Below are 16938 nucleotides of genomic sequence, written 5' to 3'. Positions count from 1 at the left end.
GAGACTCTGTGGGTGACGAGAGCTTTAGAATAATTGTCTGACTATATGCTGGGTTCCTTCTGATGCACCTCCATATCAGCCTCACTGAAACTATTGACTGGCCCGCTGCATCCCAAGACCTAAATCCAATCAAGCATCTTTGGTACATCATGTATCGCTGCATTAACTGCCAACATGGGGCACCACAGACTGTTGAGGAGCTGACTGATGGCCTAATGGAGGTCTGGAAGGTCAGTCCCCGGGGGACCATCGGTTGTCTGCTTAACAAGTAACGTTATATAATAAAAATAAGGTTTTTAACTGGAATATTTAGTTTTTGTAGGTTGTGTAATTTCAGTGTTCTCTCTAATTTCTGAGGGGTGTATATTCTACACTGTTAATACGAAACCAAAACGAGTGATAGACTAATATTTTTTTCTAAGAAAAAAGGGGAATTACTGCAGATATTACTCCGGCATACAACATTTAATAGGTTTTTCCATAATTTGCTTGATAATTAGTATTTTCATTGAAAGTAATCTAGTGTTTCCTTTTTCATACTTAGCTCTCTAGGATTTATTTTCTCCGTTGTCTGTTCTGTTTGGATGATTTGCATAATGTTTAGAGCAAATGTACACTAATTTTGAGCTTTTATTCCATGCACATAAAGAGCATAATTCCTTTCTCAACTGCAACCAGGCTTGGACTTCATTCTTTCATACGGCATGTGAATGACTTAAACAAAGAAGGATAGAGAGCAACACTGCACCGTGGAGACATCTCCCTCAAGGAGAACAGCCTGACATTTCACCAGTGGAATCCATTTCACTTAAAGCTCCGGCCCTCAGTGGGTTTCAGACCCTGTCATCCCTCAAGGTCCCTGAGAGCCTCTGGCCTATGTAGTCCTGAGGTCTGACCAGCCTTTACACTTCAGGGTCTCAGACATCTCCTTGTCATGTTGAACCTGATTTTGGGCCCACAGGAGATATAGACTGGACTGTTGTTTGGGCCCACAGGAGACATAGACTGGACCGATGCCTGCACCCCAGGCTGTAGACAGCAGAACAAACACTGTTGTATACAGCAGAGGCAGAGTTCCAGGAAAAGCAAAAAGGGTTCTTCCTCTGTTGTCTGAAGCCTGTTGACTCTTCCACATGTGCTCTGGTTTAATGTTTCTTTTCCAGCCTTTCTTTGGTGTCCTCTCATCCTTTGTTTTATTTAAACCTCCCTAAAATGTGGAGTAATTTTCTTTTTTGTCATTCTTGGACTTAATCTTTACCATAATTCGAGACACCTAAACATGTACAGGGACAGACTGGTAATCTGGAATTTGGGGAGGTACCAGAGGGGCTGCATAAACTATTTACAGAAAGGCAGTGCTGGTCAATCTAGTTGGATCTTGCAACCATGTGAGTAAATGCATACATTTTTACTCAGTGTAAGTCAGCCTTCCCCTCTGCACTATATGTTGGAGTGTTTAGTTATCATTTATTACCAGATCCTGTTATGCTTACTGTAGAAGGCAATCATGTCTCCAGCCATCAGTCTGGATCTTTTTTGTTGTTTTTTCACAATATTCATGGCTTGATACATAACAAGACAAATAAGCTATGTTGGATAACGGTTCAGGTCTATATGTTGAATGCAGATCATTACCCTCTGCCGCTGAAATTGAGCTCAGATAATGATTCAAGGTATTAAGGAAACAGGGAGTTACAGACCCAAAAAAGGCTGTTAGAGATGATTATGACATCAAAAAAGACTTTGTACGGAGTGAGCTGTGTGATGACAAGAGACATGTTTTTATCCTTGTGTGTCTGGCTATTTTCTTTGTTTTGTTGTCTATTGGGTGTGTTAATTGATATTCTGTATTTTTTTAGTATGCTGTTTAGAGTTCATACTGACCATATGCAGGTCTACTTATTTATAGTTTTCATAACACTCACATATCGCACTCAAATTTCTGTCAGCACATCTTTAATGGAGCTCTGAACAGTGTGTGTTCTTTTAGTGTGTTCCCAATATTCTTTTCCCTCCTTTTTGTGGCTTTTGTCATTTTTCATGGGGATTATTTGAAAAAGGGAGCTGTTGGTGAGCTGCAAATGCCAAAGATGTTTTATTAAAAACCCTTTTTTAATTAAACACCATTAAACATTTTATTCCCTTCTTTCTCCTGTTATGCCGAACAGATTGCACTGTGTTCGTTTAGGTTTGAATCCCTGTTGCACTGAATACCAACATTCATTTAAAATAAACTTTCAGGTCAAAGTTGTGTTAATATATAGCAATTATCAACTTTATTGTCTGAAACTATACAAACATGGTCAATCTGTACTCACCAAAAAAGACCTCTAATGTATAGCTGGGGACGAATTGGTCAATATCAGCTAAGCTCAGCAATTTGTTCAGGAATATATATACAGAACTAGAAGGCAATATCGAGATCCCCTCAGGAGATCCATTACACTAGCCTCCTATAAGTGGAACTATTATTAAAAGAATTCATGAAATGTATGATATTGAAGATGCGATAAAAGCGATGCTTTCAACGTGCAAATATTAAGGCGTTGAATATAACTTACACCCAAAGAAACTTTGGCAGCTTTGCATTAAAAATAAGTTTAATTTATGTTCTGATCTCTGAAGTGAGAACGTGAATGGGGCTTTACTATCTCTCCTTCTCCTCTTCTGCCACTCAGATGAAGAAGCTGTCTTGTTTTACAACCACTTCAACCTGAACACAGCAGCACACCCTCTAAATCCTTCTCTGAATCGCTGTTTAACTCCCTTTGAAATGTAAACACACCTCACAGATGTATTTGGTATGAATTAGTGTTTTTGATCGTTTCTGGTCAAACTGTTAGTCAAAATTTGCAATTTGACAGCTTTTTTGTATTAAAATGGGTGGGTGACTGCCCTATGTGGGTTGAAACCCAGGTATTGAATTTTGATAGTGGCTGAGATGAAGGCCGACATTTTGGAGGTAGCTTTCATCAAAACTCACTGTTCACCCTGCCCCGCCGATAAAAACAGGCACCTGTTGATCTCAAACTGGTGAGGATCTGGACCAGCACTGTCAGGATACATAGCTGTTGGCGATTCACTCAATGTATCCTAACTACTTCACCAGCTCCACCCATAACCAAGACATTTTATTTCATTTACACTTTAACACCTTGCTTCCAATGGGATATAACTTCTATTAAAAAAATTAAAAAAACAAAAACAAATCAGGTAACTCTCAATGAACATAACTCCGACGCTTTCCAGTTGATAAGTAATTGGCTTTTCTCTTGAGTGGAAGGAAACGCCACACAGCAAATAAGTATACATTGATTCCCCACATTCCATGTCCAAAGGCATTTTCTGACAAAAACCTATTCCTAGATAACAAAGCAGTAGGTCTCACAACTCTACTATATATTTAATCATTACAGAATACTATAGTTATTTTCTCATTCCTCGAAACAAGTTCAGCACCAGATTCGTGCTCACATTATTTTGTTTTGTACTGGTTACTTGATAGACATGCAAAGTGCAACCTTTTTTGCTTTCTGTGATTACACGCACATTTAACATGTTCTACAGTGGCCAGTTTGAGTTAATCTTCATTAGTTTGGTGTGTTAGTCAAATCAAAATCAAAACAAAATTAAATTTATTTACAGCCCAAAATCACACACACTGTTTCCCTCAGAGGGCTTTACAAGCTGCACAGTTGTGTTAGACCCTCCAACCAGCTCAGGAAAAACTTAACATCAACATTATCATCAGTAATATATGTTTAATAACCTTTATAAATATCATTACATGCAGAGGTATAGGAGTTAGAGTATAATCTGTCCATGTACATCGGTATCAATAGTAATAGAAAAGAAGTCCATAAACCCACGTACATCTTCAGATGTTTTCATATGGAGCTCTGAGCCACCCAACCTTCAGGTCTTGATGGGCCATATCTAGGATCAGCAAGTCTAGAGGAAACCAGACAAGCTCTGGCAGTAATAGGCCTATTTTTGCGACATGATTACATAGATAATTTTTAAGGCTTAGAGGAAGTGGAAAATGAGGGAGAGATGCAGGTTTGTTGTAAGAGCACCTGACAGCCTCAGCCTAGCAGCATTTCTTTGTCCTGCTTAATTATAAGCCTTATCAAAAAGGAAGGTTTTAAGTCTAGTTTTGAATAATTATCTCATATCTCCTGAGAGAAATTGAATTTGGTAAACATGTATAGACTGATGATCCACTTTTTCATCTATTTTTTTTATTTAATTGACTTCTGCACTGGTGAATGGACCTTCAGGAAGAGAAGATACCAGTGCAACATTTTGTATTTGCTCATTCTGTTTGCAGACATGGCATTTTTAAACTCGGATTTATGATCACTGCATGGTAGCCTGGTGATCTCTGAAGTAGCAACACTGGCAAAGTGGCACCTGCTTTTCTCTTGAGGGATCAGTGTCATTGTTGATGTTTTTACTGGTTTGAGTGGGAAGGAATTTGCTGAACTTGGCGGCATTTTAGACTCTGAGGTGTTAATGAGTTAATTGTCTCACTTGCTGCTGTGTAGAAGAGATATAAACTTGTGTTTTGGGGCAGGAAAAGATATGTCATATTATACATTTCACTCGCTCACTCACCCCCCCCCCCCCCCCCGCACACACAGACACACACACAAACAGACTACTACATACACAGAGTAGTAGTGTAGTGTAGTGCAGTAAGTCATTTTTTAGGTTTTCAATGGAGCTACAGTGGTGTAATGGAGTGATTTACAAAAATGCTATTAAAATTGCCCTTGTTTACCTGTCAGTGGCAGGTAAACGCTGTAGAAACTATTGAATTGTGCCAGATTGGATCCTACTTTGATTTTCTGCTGTGTTTTATATTAGAAAATCCACTGACTGTGAGTGGGATTGTACATTACACAAGGTTTTTTCATGATGAATGGGGAATCACTTATTTCATCACTGCATCACAAGCCAAGCTCTCATGAGCACACAAGTGTGAGAGTAAACACATTTCTAGTGCATTTTCAGTACTCAACAGAACCCAGCTCTACTTGACTCTATTCCCTTCAGACAACAAATGGCTCTGTTTTCTACTGAAAATTATATACTTGCTGTGGTAATGGTTCTTCTTAAACCCTTATGGGAGCCTCTTGTATTGTGACAGAAGGACCAACAAAAATTGACCAATATTTTGGGACTTTTTGATTTTATTTGTGCTGAGACAAAGGAGCCATGAAGGAAATACAGAGTATAAAAAACAAGGAATATATGCTGATGCTAATATACAATGTATAGTCAAGTGAAGTAAACTAATCTGTCAACTATTTTTTATCTCCCTTTATAGAGAGACCAGGTCATTGTAGGATTATTTTAACCTAAAGCAAAGTTTTACCTTCATCCTCAAAGAGCTCTTTAAAGCTTAGATGAACTGCTTCTCTTTCCCCCAAATGCCCCCAATATGCAAATTAAAAGCATATTGTAATCCTTAATTTTGGTATGGAGCATATAGTCTAGACACGCACAAACACCCCCATAAACACATACAGACATCTTTGCTTCCAGACTATGGGGTCAGCTATGCTTTGTGTCATAATGGCTTAATACCAAATTCTGTTAGACCAGCATGACCCCAACATACTGTCCCAATTCCCGAAAATTCACAAGAGTAAGTTTTGGAAGTGTATGTATATATCGACGAAAGACAATTGTGGGATCATTGAAAAGTATCTATTTACAAGAGATCCAATACTGTGTAATCAACAGTTTCATTTTTCATGAGGCTACAGTTAAATGGAACATTAAATAACTTGTTTCTAATCTTGTAAATCATTGTAGTAGTATAAAAAAATTAAATAATTTCTTTATACAGTATTTGAACAGGAGTGGTAGCCCAGGTCATTGGTGTACTCGGCTGAAAAATGGAGGGCTCTGGGTTCAAGTATTCTGGTAGCAGGGGGAGGTGCCAGTACACCTTCAGAGCACTGCCAAGGGGCTCTTGAGCAAGGTATCAAACTGGCAAATGCTCAGATAGGATACTGCGATGAGCTGGCTACCTATCCAGGGGTGGACCTTTGCCCATGTATGCACCCTCCCTGCGACCCCAAAAGCAGTTCAGAAGATGAGATGAGCACTTTGACCATTGACATGAATACAGATTTATGATGCATTAACCATTTTTTACAACATGTAAGAGGCAAATGTCTTGGATGATATCCTGTGCATTTTAGCTTAGTCAAACATGAACATTGACTCCATTATAGAGAAAGTCTGTTAGCTTCAGGACTTTGTGGACTGGAGCCTGCGGAACAACCTCCAGATCAACGCTAGCAAAACCATGGAGCTGGTGGTGGATTTCCTCAGGCGGAACAACCCCCCGCCTGCACCAGTGAACATCCTGGGAACGGATGTTGACGTGGTGGAGTCCTACAAGTACCTGGGTGTTCACCTAAACAATAACCTGGACTGGACACACAACACAGAAGGGCAATAGCAGACTGTTCCTGCTCAGGAGGCTGAGGTCTTTTGGAGTGCAGGGACCACTCCTGAGGACTTTCTATGACTCTGTGGTGGATCAGCCATCTTCTACGGGATTGTCTGCTGGTCCAGTAGCATCACGGACAGGGACAGGAAGAGGATGGACAGACTGGTAAGGAGGGCCAGCTCTGTCCTGGGATGTCCCCTGGACTCGGTGGAGGTGGTGGGAAACAGGAGGATGATGGATAAGCTGTCATCCATGTTGAACAACACATCCCACCCCCTACAGGAAACCCTGACAGCACCGGGCAGCTCATTTAGTGAGCGGCTGCTCCACCCTCGCTGTGTGAAGGAGAGGTATCGCAGATCTTTCCTGCCGGCTGCTGTTAGACTGCACAATAAACATAACGCCCGCTAGCACAAACTGAATATTATATATTCTGATATGTATATTGTATTCACCCTCTGTACTATGTATAGGTATACAGGGGCCGAGTATCCATTTATCTGGATTATTGTAAATATACATCCTCTTCGTATATTCAGAATTGTATTCTATTTTTAGCTTAATTGTCTCTGCGTGCTCTTGCTGTTGTTGCGCTGTAAATTTCTCCGTGTGGGACAATAAAGGACCTGAATCTGAATCTTGTACTGTAACCAGCCACCAAAAGGGAGACATGCTTTTCATTCTCTTTTGAGCAGCTATCATCATGACTTGCAACTTTTGTATTTGTGTGATTTGTTACAGTCGGAAGTTCTTTTTCACTTACAGCAATAAGATTGTGAAAAGTTTCTTTTTTGCTTTATCAGAGACAATAGCTGAGTGTTTTTCATTCTTCCCCAACTCGTGAGACATAAATATCTCAGATTAAACTATGCTGGCGGCCCGCTATGATCATGCCTCTGAAACCACACAAAATAATGATAAAAGTTCAAGTCACAATTAAAATTTAGGTCATTATCTTTTTTCATCCTCTTATCAGTCAAGGTTCCACGACCGCACCACGCAGGGAGATAACAACATGGTTTTATCTCTGACCTTTTTTTAGACTTCTGTATGAATTAGAAATGTCAAGTATTTGAATAGTTATGCAAGGAACAGGAAATTTCCCAAATATTTAACATTAAATCAGTGTTGTTATGGAAAGTCAAGGAGGCCTGGACCCAGATGCAGAGTGGAAGACATGGCTCTTTATTGATAACAAAAGGTGCAAGACGAAGGAATCAATCAAAGTAGCAACGGAAATAATTCTAGCAAAGTAACAACAGAAAATCTACGAACTAAAAATCACCATCAAGGGAAAAAACCGTCGAGAAAAAGTACAAACGAAAAGGCAGTGACGAGGCACTGGAACAAACTCACACGCTGGGAGTAACCACGGAAAACAGGAGGCGAAAAACTGGAAATCACAGAGGGTGGGCGCTAGACGCTGTGGCGAAACAACAATCCAGTACCAGAGGCAAAGAGAGGGGAGTTTAAGTAGCCGCCGAATTCAGGTAATGCGCTGCAGGTGCGCCAGAGGCTCAGCGCTCATCAGAGTTCGGCCCGTCCCTGCCTGCCGATCCTACAAGTGTGCCGCGTTAGAAAATATTTATAAAGGATGTTAATGCTTTTTTTTTATGGAGGAACACATATAATGTACAAAACCTAAGATAAATTGTGGCAGAAACACAGTGAAATTTCTTAAGTTAGGACACAAGTTCACAATCTGAGAGATTCACAGCTTTGCAGCCATAAATAACCTATAATAAAAGATTTGACAGTGTTCAAAATCCAAGATAAGCGTCCCTCAATGTGATTGCTGCTAAAACCCACGTTTAATAAGATATAGGACGTGGATCATTTAGCATTTAATCGATGATGCTAAAACAAGCAAGGACAGAAGCAAATACGTGGTAGTCCAACAAAGAAAAAAGATCTTGTGGTGTTAAAGCCTCGCCTGCTTGACAAAACACCACTAATGCTCGGCTGACACATGTTGGCGCCAGTAATTTGGTGGCATCATTTGCATTGTGCCATAGCCAAGTTTATTAAATCAGGCCTGTCACCGTCTGGCTTACAATGATTTTTTACAGTCTGTAAAGGTCTTAAGGCCAAGTTTCTCATGAGGAGGAATTTGAGATTTTTCACTGTAGAAATATATTGCAAAAGTTTTGAAGCACTGATATTTATGATGTATCTAGTCACGTGACAAGTTATCTATGGAACAATAGGGTGGAGTGGTGTATATAGACAAAAGATGAGGCCACATATTTTACTAAAAATTATTAATGACAACATTTAATATTCTCAAGGCAACTGCTGCCAATGGCCATGTAAGTACCAACATGTGACAGGGTTTTCAACATTTATATATATTTTTTTCAATGGAGTCTTGCAAGATGAGATTTCACAAGAATTACAAAACATCCTTCAATGGTTACAAACGCTATTGTACTTTATCCAGTGTTCACAAATATCGCTTGTATTTTGCAAAAAACTATAATGTAGACCCAGATAGTAGTGTTTCTTTTAAGATGTACTTTAGTATCCAAGGACAACATGCAGCAATGGTAAAGCTTGTGAGCAAAAATGGCATTTATTGCAATAATTTAGACATTTATTCCCACACGTTTTGGTTTCCGCAGTTTGATTAATAAACATTCATGCTGCTTGTTAACAAGTCTTTGTGGAATCAGCTTACATTTAACTCTGTAAAAAAATTAATATAATTAACAATCTGCAGTTCATTATGACAGCCACAACATTGCCCACCCAGTAACTCAAATGTTCTTCATTAAATGAAGGTCTTGCATAGCAGCATATGTCAACCATTCCTTAATGTATGTGTGCATGAATGTATGTTACAGAACACGCCAGTGGGGAGATCGATATTCATGGTCAACGCCACAGATCCAGACCAAGGCACCGGAGGGAGTGTTCTCTTCTCCTTCCAGCCCCCATCTTCCTTCTTTACCATAGATGGGGCCAGAGGCACAGTTACAGTTACCAAACCTCTGGACTATGAGACAACTTCAGCTTATCAACTTACTGTCAATGCTACGGTGAGCGAAAATGTCCACATTAGCATATGCCCAATACAGATCAACGCAAAAATGCTTTGACAATCATAAGTATTTGTTTTTTTTAGGATCAAGACAAACTGAGGCCTCTGTCCCGGCTGGCGAACTTGGCTATTAGCATCACTGATGTCCAGGACATGGACCCCATTTTTACAAATCTTCCATACAGTACCAACATAGAAGAAGATGTTCCCTTGGTCAGTGTTGCATTTCATCTCTACCCCACATGACTTATATTTTGCCCCACAACCTCCCTCCTCTTCCATTATATTGTACAAGTGGTGCAAAATAATAAAGGTTAAAACTCATGCTCAACCCTGAGATTCTCTGGCCCCTAAGATCCCTGGCACCCAGAATCAGCCTGGGGCCCTTACATACAGCACTGCAAGTGCTGGGGACTTTAATTACTGTGGGAGATTTACAATCCTGCTTCAGGGATGTGAGGCCTTTAGGAAAGGTCACTGAAGCTTGTAGGATTTATCTCCTTTTGCTAACTTATGTACTACATGTATGTGAGGCATGAAATGTGTGTACTGTATGAAGAACAAACGAGTCAGCGTCGCCATAATCTTACCTTTTGTCTTTATTGCGAGTAGGTTTTGTAATGTACTTAGTGTCTCTTTCCCTTTACACCATAATGTCCCCTCCCTTGACTCATCCCCTAACTCGGCTCCCAGGTGGCTAATGGTCTGGTTTTTGATGTTTCCACTCATAGAGGGAATTACGCACAGGGGTATAATACTGTCCATCCTTATTTTCATTATCTCTCTCTCACTCTCCTCTCTTTCCATTTTCATTTTGTCTCTCCCAAAGTCCCCTGACTCATCCCAGCCTTTCCCCTATTCAAACACCCATTTCCGCAGCTCTCGTCCCTGTCCTGTGCACGCCATAGTAGAAATGTCAAGTGCTACATTTGCATGCATATTAACAGGGCGTGACGGAGCCGATGCCCGGTATCTCCCCAACTCTCCGATTCATCAGCTGTCAGCGGGAAGGTCAGAACAGGAGAGGCAGTGGGGGAATGAAAAAAGGTGAAAGGACAGTGAGAACAGTAGTCAGGTGACCAAAGATGAGTTCAAAGGACACTGGATTACCGAGTGGATTTTTTTTTGTGTGCATATGTAATTCCTGCTATTAGGTTGTGGACAGTGTATCTACAGTATGCTGTATAATATACAGTGATGAGGCGTAACACAACCACCTACCTAATATCGTGTTGGGCCCCCTCTTGCTGCCAAACGAGGCCCGACTAATCAGATTGGACTCCTCTTGACCCTTGATGGTGTGCGGAAGTTATCTGGCCCCCAAATGTTGGCAGCAGATCCTTTAAATCCTGCAAAGCCCCTTTCACACAAAAAAATGTGTGTACAAAAGGCCTTTTTAAACAAAACCCACTACTAATAGGCAATTGAGGTCATTCACATAGCCAACAGACATGAAATTTCTTAATTCTGGTGGATCTCTTCAGACATCATCAAATTTGTGCTGGAAAACACAGTAGTAAACATTGGAAAGCCACATGGAAATTAGGAGTAGCGTTGCCAATTTGGCCAAAAATGACATCATTTTGTGGTGTAGTGTCATAGAAAAATGACAGGAAAGGGGAATATTCCTGCTGTGTCACTACTGGAAAATGCAGTTGGTTGAATGTAACTACCACAACAAGATCATGGGTCACATTTTATTACCTTTTTGCTTTACATCACCAAAGACAGCGTAAACTGACTGCATCCTGTAATGGCCCTCACACACACCTGCACAAACACAGGGTTTGATGCCCTTAAGTGGCATTCTAATGGGCATGTGTCATTTCCATCAGACAGTCTTGGGAAAAGATAAGCTGAGGGAGTACAGTGACAGAGCGAGTGTCAACTTTTCTCAAAGCCTCTGACATTTACACTGAAAAGCACCAAACCTGGATCCTTGTCCTAGGTCATTTCTCAGAGGCGTGAGGACACACACGCTCTCAGTAAACTGCCTTTATTTAGGCCTAGGCCTTTTTCTGTTTGTTTCGGTCTGTTTTATCCAGCCAATCAACCTGTCAGCCAGATAAAACTTTGACAAAGAGTTAAAAAAGGGGGGGGGGGGAAAATGTAAAGATGAAATCGCAGTGCAGGCATTTTGACTGTTGAAAGTGAACACATGCTGCTTGGACTGACATTTTAGCCCCTTCTAGGACAAACACCATTTGGCTGTCAAATCAATGGGAGAAGAGGGAGAAAAGGAGAATGGGTGCTGGAGAGAAGAGTAATGCGATGTATAGATAGAAATGAGAGGATAAAGATTTGGAGAAGGGGGTTGGCTTTGGTGTATGTGTTTTGAAGGAGAGGGGATTGTATCTTGCTTGATTGAACACAGCTTGAGAATATTGCTCATATTATTTCAGCATGGCTTCTTCTCTTCACTTGCTTTTTTTATGTCCCTTATTTGAGTCAAAATCTTTCTGCGCGCACATGTGTGTGTGAGAGAGAGCTAGCAATTGGTGAGAATCTGTCTCTCTAAAAGGCTTGTAATTGATTCTGCTATAATTGCTCAATGACAGGAGATGGTTGGCAGAAATGGAGCATAAACATGCCTTACACACAATTTACAGGATCAGTTGGAGGAAGCTTGTATGTGTGTGTGTGTGTGTGTGTGTGTGTGTGTGTGTGTGTGTGTGTGTGTATTGATACAATAAGATACACACAATAATGTGTGTATAGTAGTATGGTAAGCAAAGAAACCTCACGAGAACATACATCAACTGTTGACAGCTACTAAGTGGTCTTAGTAAAAAACAGAGCTTTATTTCTTCATTAATAAACACAAACATTTTAAGGAAGGACAACAAACAAACCTCTTGTTTTGTGTGTATGTGTGTCTGCAGGGATATGAAGTACGGAAGATAACAGCCATAGACCAGGATCTTGGTCGACCGAGAGGCATCGGCTACACAATCGTCTCAGGTCTGTGTCCCCTAATCAATCTACATCCACAGCAGAGAGAGGGAAATCTATCATTTCTTATCATAATCCCACAGCAATAATAGACAAGACTCATCAGGAACAACAGTCAGTAGCAGCAAGAAACAGGCATGCTTGTGATCACTTATTACGTTTTGCGCTGGAGTCACCTGTCGGCTCATTTTATCTTTCACATTTCAGGTTTGCCAATGTGACAAATTTACCCTCAGCAAAAAGTTGTTTGATTATTTATCCTGTGTCATTACATTTGTTATTTTAGATTTGTCATTCAAGCAGTTAATGTGCCTAAGTATTGGTATAAAAACTGTAATTTCCAACTAAGCCTTCAGACATTTTATCACTGAACAGTTTATTGGCGCAACTAAGATAATTCAATCAATTTGGTTGTTCAGCTCTGACCTAATCATCCTCTGACTAGGGGATAAAGCTGAGCTTCATGGGGATGATGGACAGAAAATGCTGAAAAACTTCCCTGTGAGGCCTGTAGGTGGATGCAGACATGTTGTCCATAAAATTCAGGAAGGTTATATTCATGCAAGGCAGCAGTGGCACTGAGACGAAGATAGTCACACAGCATGATGAGAACACTTTTGCAAAAAAAGTTTTACTTAATTGTGAGGGTGTAAATGTTGATGAGAATTGTGGAGGATGCCAAATGCGCATACAGCTATGCATCTGGAAATGGGTGGCTGAGCTAGCTTGCAGGCTTTGCTTCATAGCCTGTATTGGTGTTATTAATCCTGAGTTGTTGTTTTTTTATGAGGACGCTGCAGTTTGCACGATGCTGATAAGATGATAACAGTTATCCAACATTGCTACTCGTGAAGTGAGTTTTCCAATATCTTCCAGGGATGAAGTGTTTTTGTCAGCTACTTTTTCAGTCTGCCAAGAGGATATCTCAAAAAGTCCTGTTTTGATATGGAATTTTGGTGGAGACAGATTTCATTTTGTGTATGTAGCCCTGAAGTTAGAGTTTGGTGCTGGCTCATATTCAGGATTATTGCAATTAGACTGCTATCTTGTCAATTAGACTTACATAAATAAAGGACAGCTTCTGAGCCACTTTGCAGAAAAAGAAAAGTTTAAATGAGAGATTTGCCAGTATCAGAATTTCCATGGCGTTCCTTCATACTACTAGACATGAACACCATTTTACTCCTGACCTTTGAGTGTGGCTACTTGTTTCACGGTCCCTCGTCTCTGCAAACATGTGAGACCTTGAAAGAATTTTGTAATTAACTTCAAGATGTAAGCCAACAAACAGTTAAATTGAGCATGCATGTGATTCATTTAGTCGTAGATTTAATCAAAAGACTTTTTTGTTAATTAATAAAATATTTAGTGGTATATAATGTAGTAAACATGCACTCAGTTGCATTAGGTATATAGGAATAAGCTATAGAAATAGTAAATTGACAAGCTTCACGTGGAGCACAATTTTGTAATGTCTACTGTTTTTGTGGCACTTTTGTTATTGTGAGCACAGATTATTGCAAATTGATTCATTTTTAAATGTATGACCAGTATATACGCTAATGCAATTATATGTTTACAATTCTAATACCTGTTTGATGCTGTCGGTTAAAATTCTCCCTAAACTTGAATGTTTGCATGTGTATGGATCAGGGGTGGCCAACCAGTCAAGGACAAGAGCCACATTTCTTACTGTCTTACCGGGAGGAGCCACATCATACACGTGGGAAGACATGAACATTACCCCATCCCTTCCTCACATACTCGCACGCACTCCCATAACACCTTTTTTCCTGCCATTTTGAGACCAAACTTGACACAAATTGTTTACTCAAATGATCTTGCTCCTACTGGGAAACTTCGAGCACACACATTAAAAAAACCCACAAAAATACACACCTTGATATGAACGCAAGAGCCGCGTGAAACCAGGTAAAGAGAGCACGTGGGTTGGCCAGGCCTGGTGTGGATTCTAAAATGCATCAGCAATTTACGAAGGCTCTAGAGTCACTCTCATTAGAAACTTTGATCAGCATGATAATTATCAGCACCAGTTGGGAGGGTTACTACACAGTTTGGACTGTTTCCTGTGAACTCAAGTTGCCCTCTGTCAGGCACAGAATGGTCAGGATGGAAGGATCTTGGTGGCTCCTGTATTGCCAGCTGGCTGATAAGGGCTGGCCCTGCTTGATAAGTCCAACAACACCATGGGATTTTTAGATGATGAAGATATTAATTGTTTTGCCATCTGTGGAGTCACTGTCTGACCTCACAGCCAAACAAAGGAATTGGACCCCGTGTGTTGGTGTATACGTGCGCTTGCTTATGTGTGCATTCATTGTGCATTCATTGCAGCATGTGGTCTGTCATGCATTATTTGCTGGTATCTGTGCATGTGTGCACAGTCCAGGCTCCATCCCACATCCCTGTAGAGCTCACCATAAACACTCTGGTCACATTCAGTGCACACACCTACTCAGTCTTACTTACCATCTGCTGCCACATGTTGTATTGCTGCATGTTGTTTTTTCGAGGAGTTGAAGGGCTGAGTTAAGCTCTGGAGGAGAAGAGCATTAAAAAGACATTAATTAGGTGGTGCAGTGTATTCCCAGTCGTGGCAAAATCAAGAGTTATAGTGCCGCACTAAGCCCTTATGGAGATGGAGCCTGTAGGCCTGATAAAATCATTATAAGTTTGATAGATAATGAAAGTTGAAGGTTGATGCAGAGCCAGGAAATAAAAAAGGGAGGTTAAGGTTTTCAGATGATGCATTTGCCACCCGTTTGTGTGTGTGTGTGTGTGTGTGTGTGTGTGTGTGTGTGTGTGTGTGTGTGTGTGTGTGTGTTGGAGCATACACGTGTACTTGTGCTTGTCTCTGCTTATCCAGACCTGCCCTGCTGCAGTCAGATAAATGTGTGATGTCTACAGACCTAAATGCGACACTACACATCGCCTCCCGCTGCTTCACCCCAAGTGTCCTGAGAGAGCTTGTCTCACTCCTGCGAGACTCGTCTCATTAGTTCTGTAATTAAGATAAACGAGGTTTTAATTGCAGTTGTGACTCATGCTAATGATGGTAAGGCTCAAAGACAAGGATTTCCTCTCCCAGCAGCCAATCAGAGGGTAAATCTGGGATTAGATGAGTGTGAGATAGAGCAGCGCCACAGCAGCAGTGTTGCAGTTGTTGATAATGAGGACCGAGATTCAGCGAAGCTTCTAAATATAAATCCATTCTTTTGATCAGACTTCTGCCCTACTGCTCTCATTTGTATCAGAATCTCTAACCTAAATCATCACTGAGCATTTTTTTTGCTGTCTGAGTGTTTTTGGTTTTTTTTTAATTAAGTTTGGTTTCATTTCTGCATGTGCTTTTAGTTTGTCAAAAACAAATCACTACAAAGTAAAGATAATGGAATATCTTCTGCAATCATAATTTTAAAATATAATTCATTGGTTTTTACAACACAGCAAGAAAGCTTTAAAATAGGGGTGGGCATCGAGGGCTGGATCCAAGCCAGACTTTCTGTCCTACAGGTAAACACTTTCACCTGGGGTTTCATTTACCTTGGTGAAAGTATTTCCTGCCTGGAAATCCTGGCTTGAATTAAACCCTCAAGGAATGGATTTGACCTCCTCTGATGGGCAAGTCTAATCCATGAAGGCTGGAATCCAGCCAGGTTTTGCATCCTACCAGGGAGAAACCGCTTTCAGCAAGGTAAATGGAACCCCAGGTGAATGTGTTTACCTGTAGGACAGAAAGTCTGGCTTGGATCTGGCCCTCGAGGACTGGATTTGCCCACCCTTGCTTTAAAATAATTTGCAGGCATGCTTGAATAAAATGATGGATTTATGGACTCATGAATTTCTGCTTCAGTCACAATGTTTTCAGTGACACAATGTTGTGTTTGTCTGCTTTGGGTCATGCTAAGATGAGGACTTACTTTTCATTTCAAGCAGAACATTTTGCATGACATTGTATGTAGCAAAATGGGATCTCAGCTTGATTCACCTAGCAGAAGTGTAAATTTAAATGATACTTTTACACTCGTTCTGCACATGGCAGTGGAATTTAAATGATCATTTCTTCCAGGCTCATGCAGGTTACTGTCCAATTGGGAAATACAAGGACAATAAAATAAAAAGGCTTTTCTGGGGGTTCTGGTATCAGTGTAACTCCAATATCAGCTTGTTCAGCCATGTTTCCGTCAGTCACTATGATTCCTGAAACTGATCATATTAAAATCTTTTAAAATCTTACACCTGCATGGGCTCAACCAGTCCATTCAGCCTTTTTACCAGTCTTGACCTCTGATCTATATCAAAGCAATGATGGGTTGAGTCTCCAAAACACTCCTGTTTTAGCACTTTACGGAGTGCTTTATTGTTTTTAAAACACTTCAGGTCCTCTCTGCTACTTAATTTTCTGAACTTTTATTGTGGTACTGTCAGCCCGACCAATATCACTGTCGAGAGGACA

The 16938-nt window shown here is 40.5% G+C and overlaps 1 protein-coding gene across 1 annotated transcript in view; it reads left to right on the top strand.

Annotated features, from left to right (window-relative positions):
- cdh23 (cadherin-related 23) overlaps positions 1-16938 on the top strand; it is a 172395-nt gene that overhangs the window by 71546 nt on the left and 83911 nt on the right. The window contains exons 7-9 of the mRNA XM_057047827.1: positions 9313-9507; positions 9594-9722; positions 12392-12470. Of these exons, the coding sequence (XP_056903807.1) occupies positions 9313-9507; positions 9594-9722; positions 12392-12470 (403 nt within the window). The remainder of the gene's footprint in view (positions 1-9312; positions 9508-9593; positions 9723-12391; positions 12471-16938) is intronic.

Source organism: Takifugu flavidus, chromosome 11, assembly GCF_003711565.1.
Source record: "Takifugu flavidus isolate HTHZ2018 chromosome 11, ASM371156v2, whole genome shotgun sequence".
Classification (NCBI taxonomy): Eukaryota; Metazoa; Chordata; class Actinopteri; order Tetraodontiformes; family Tetraodontidae; genus Takifugu; species Takifugu flavidus.
This window is presented reverse-complemented; position numbering and strand designations above follow the sequence as displayed.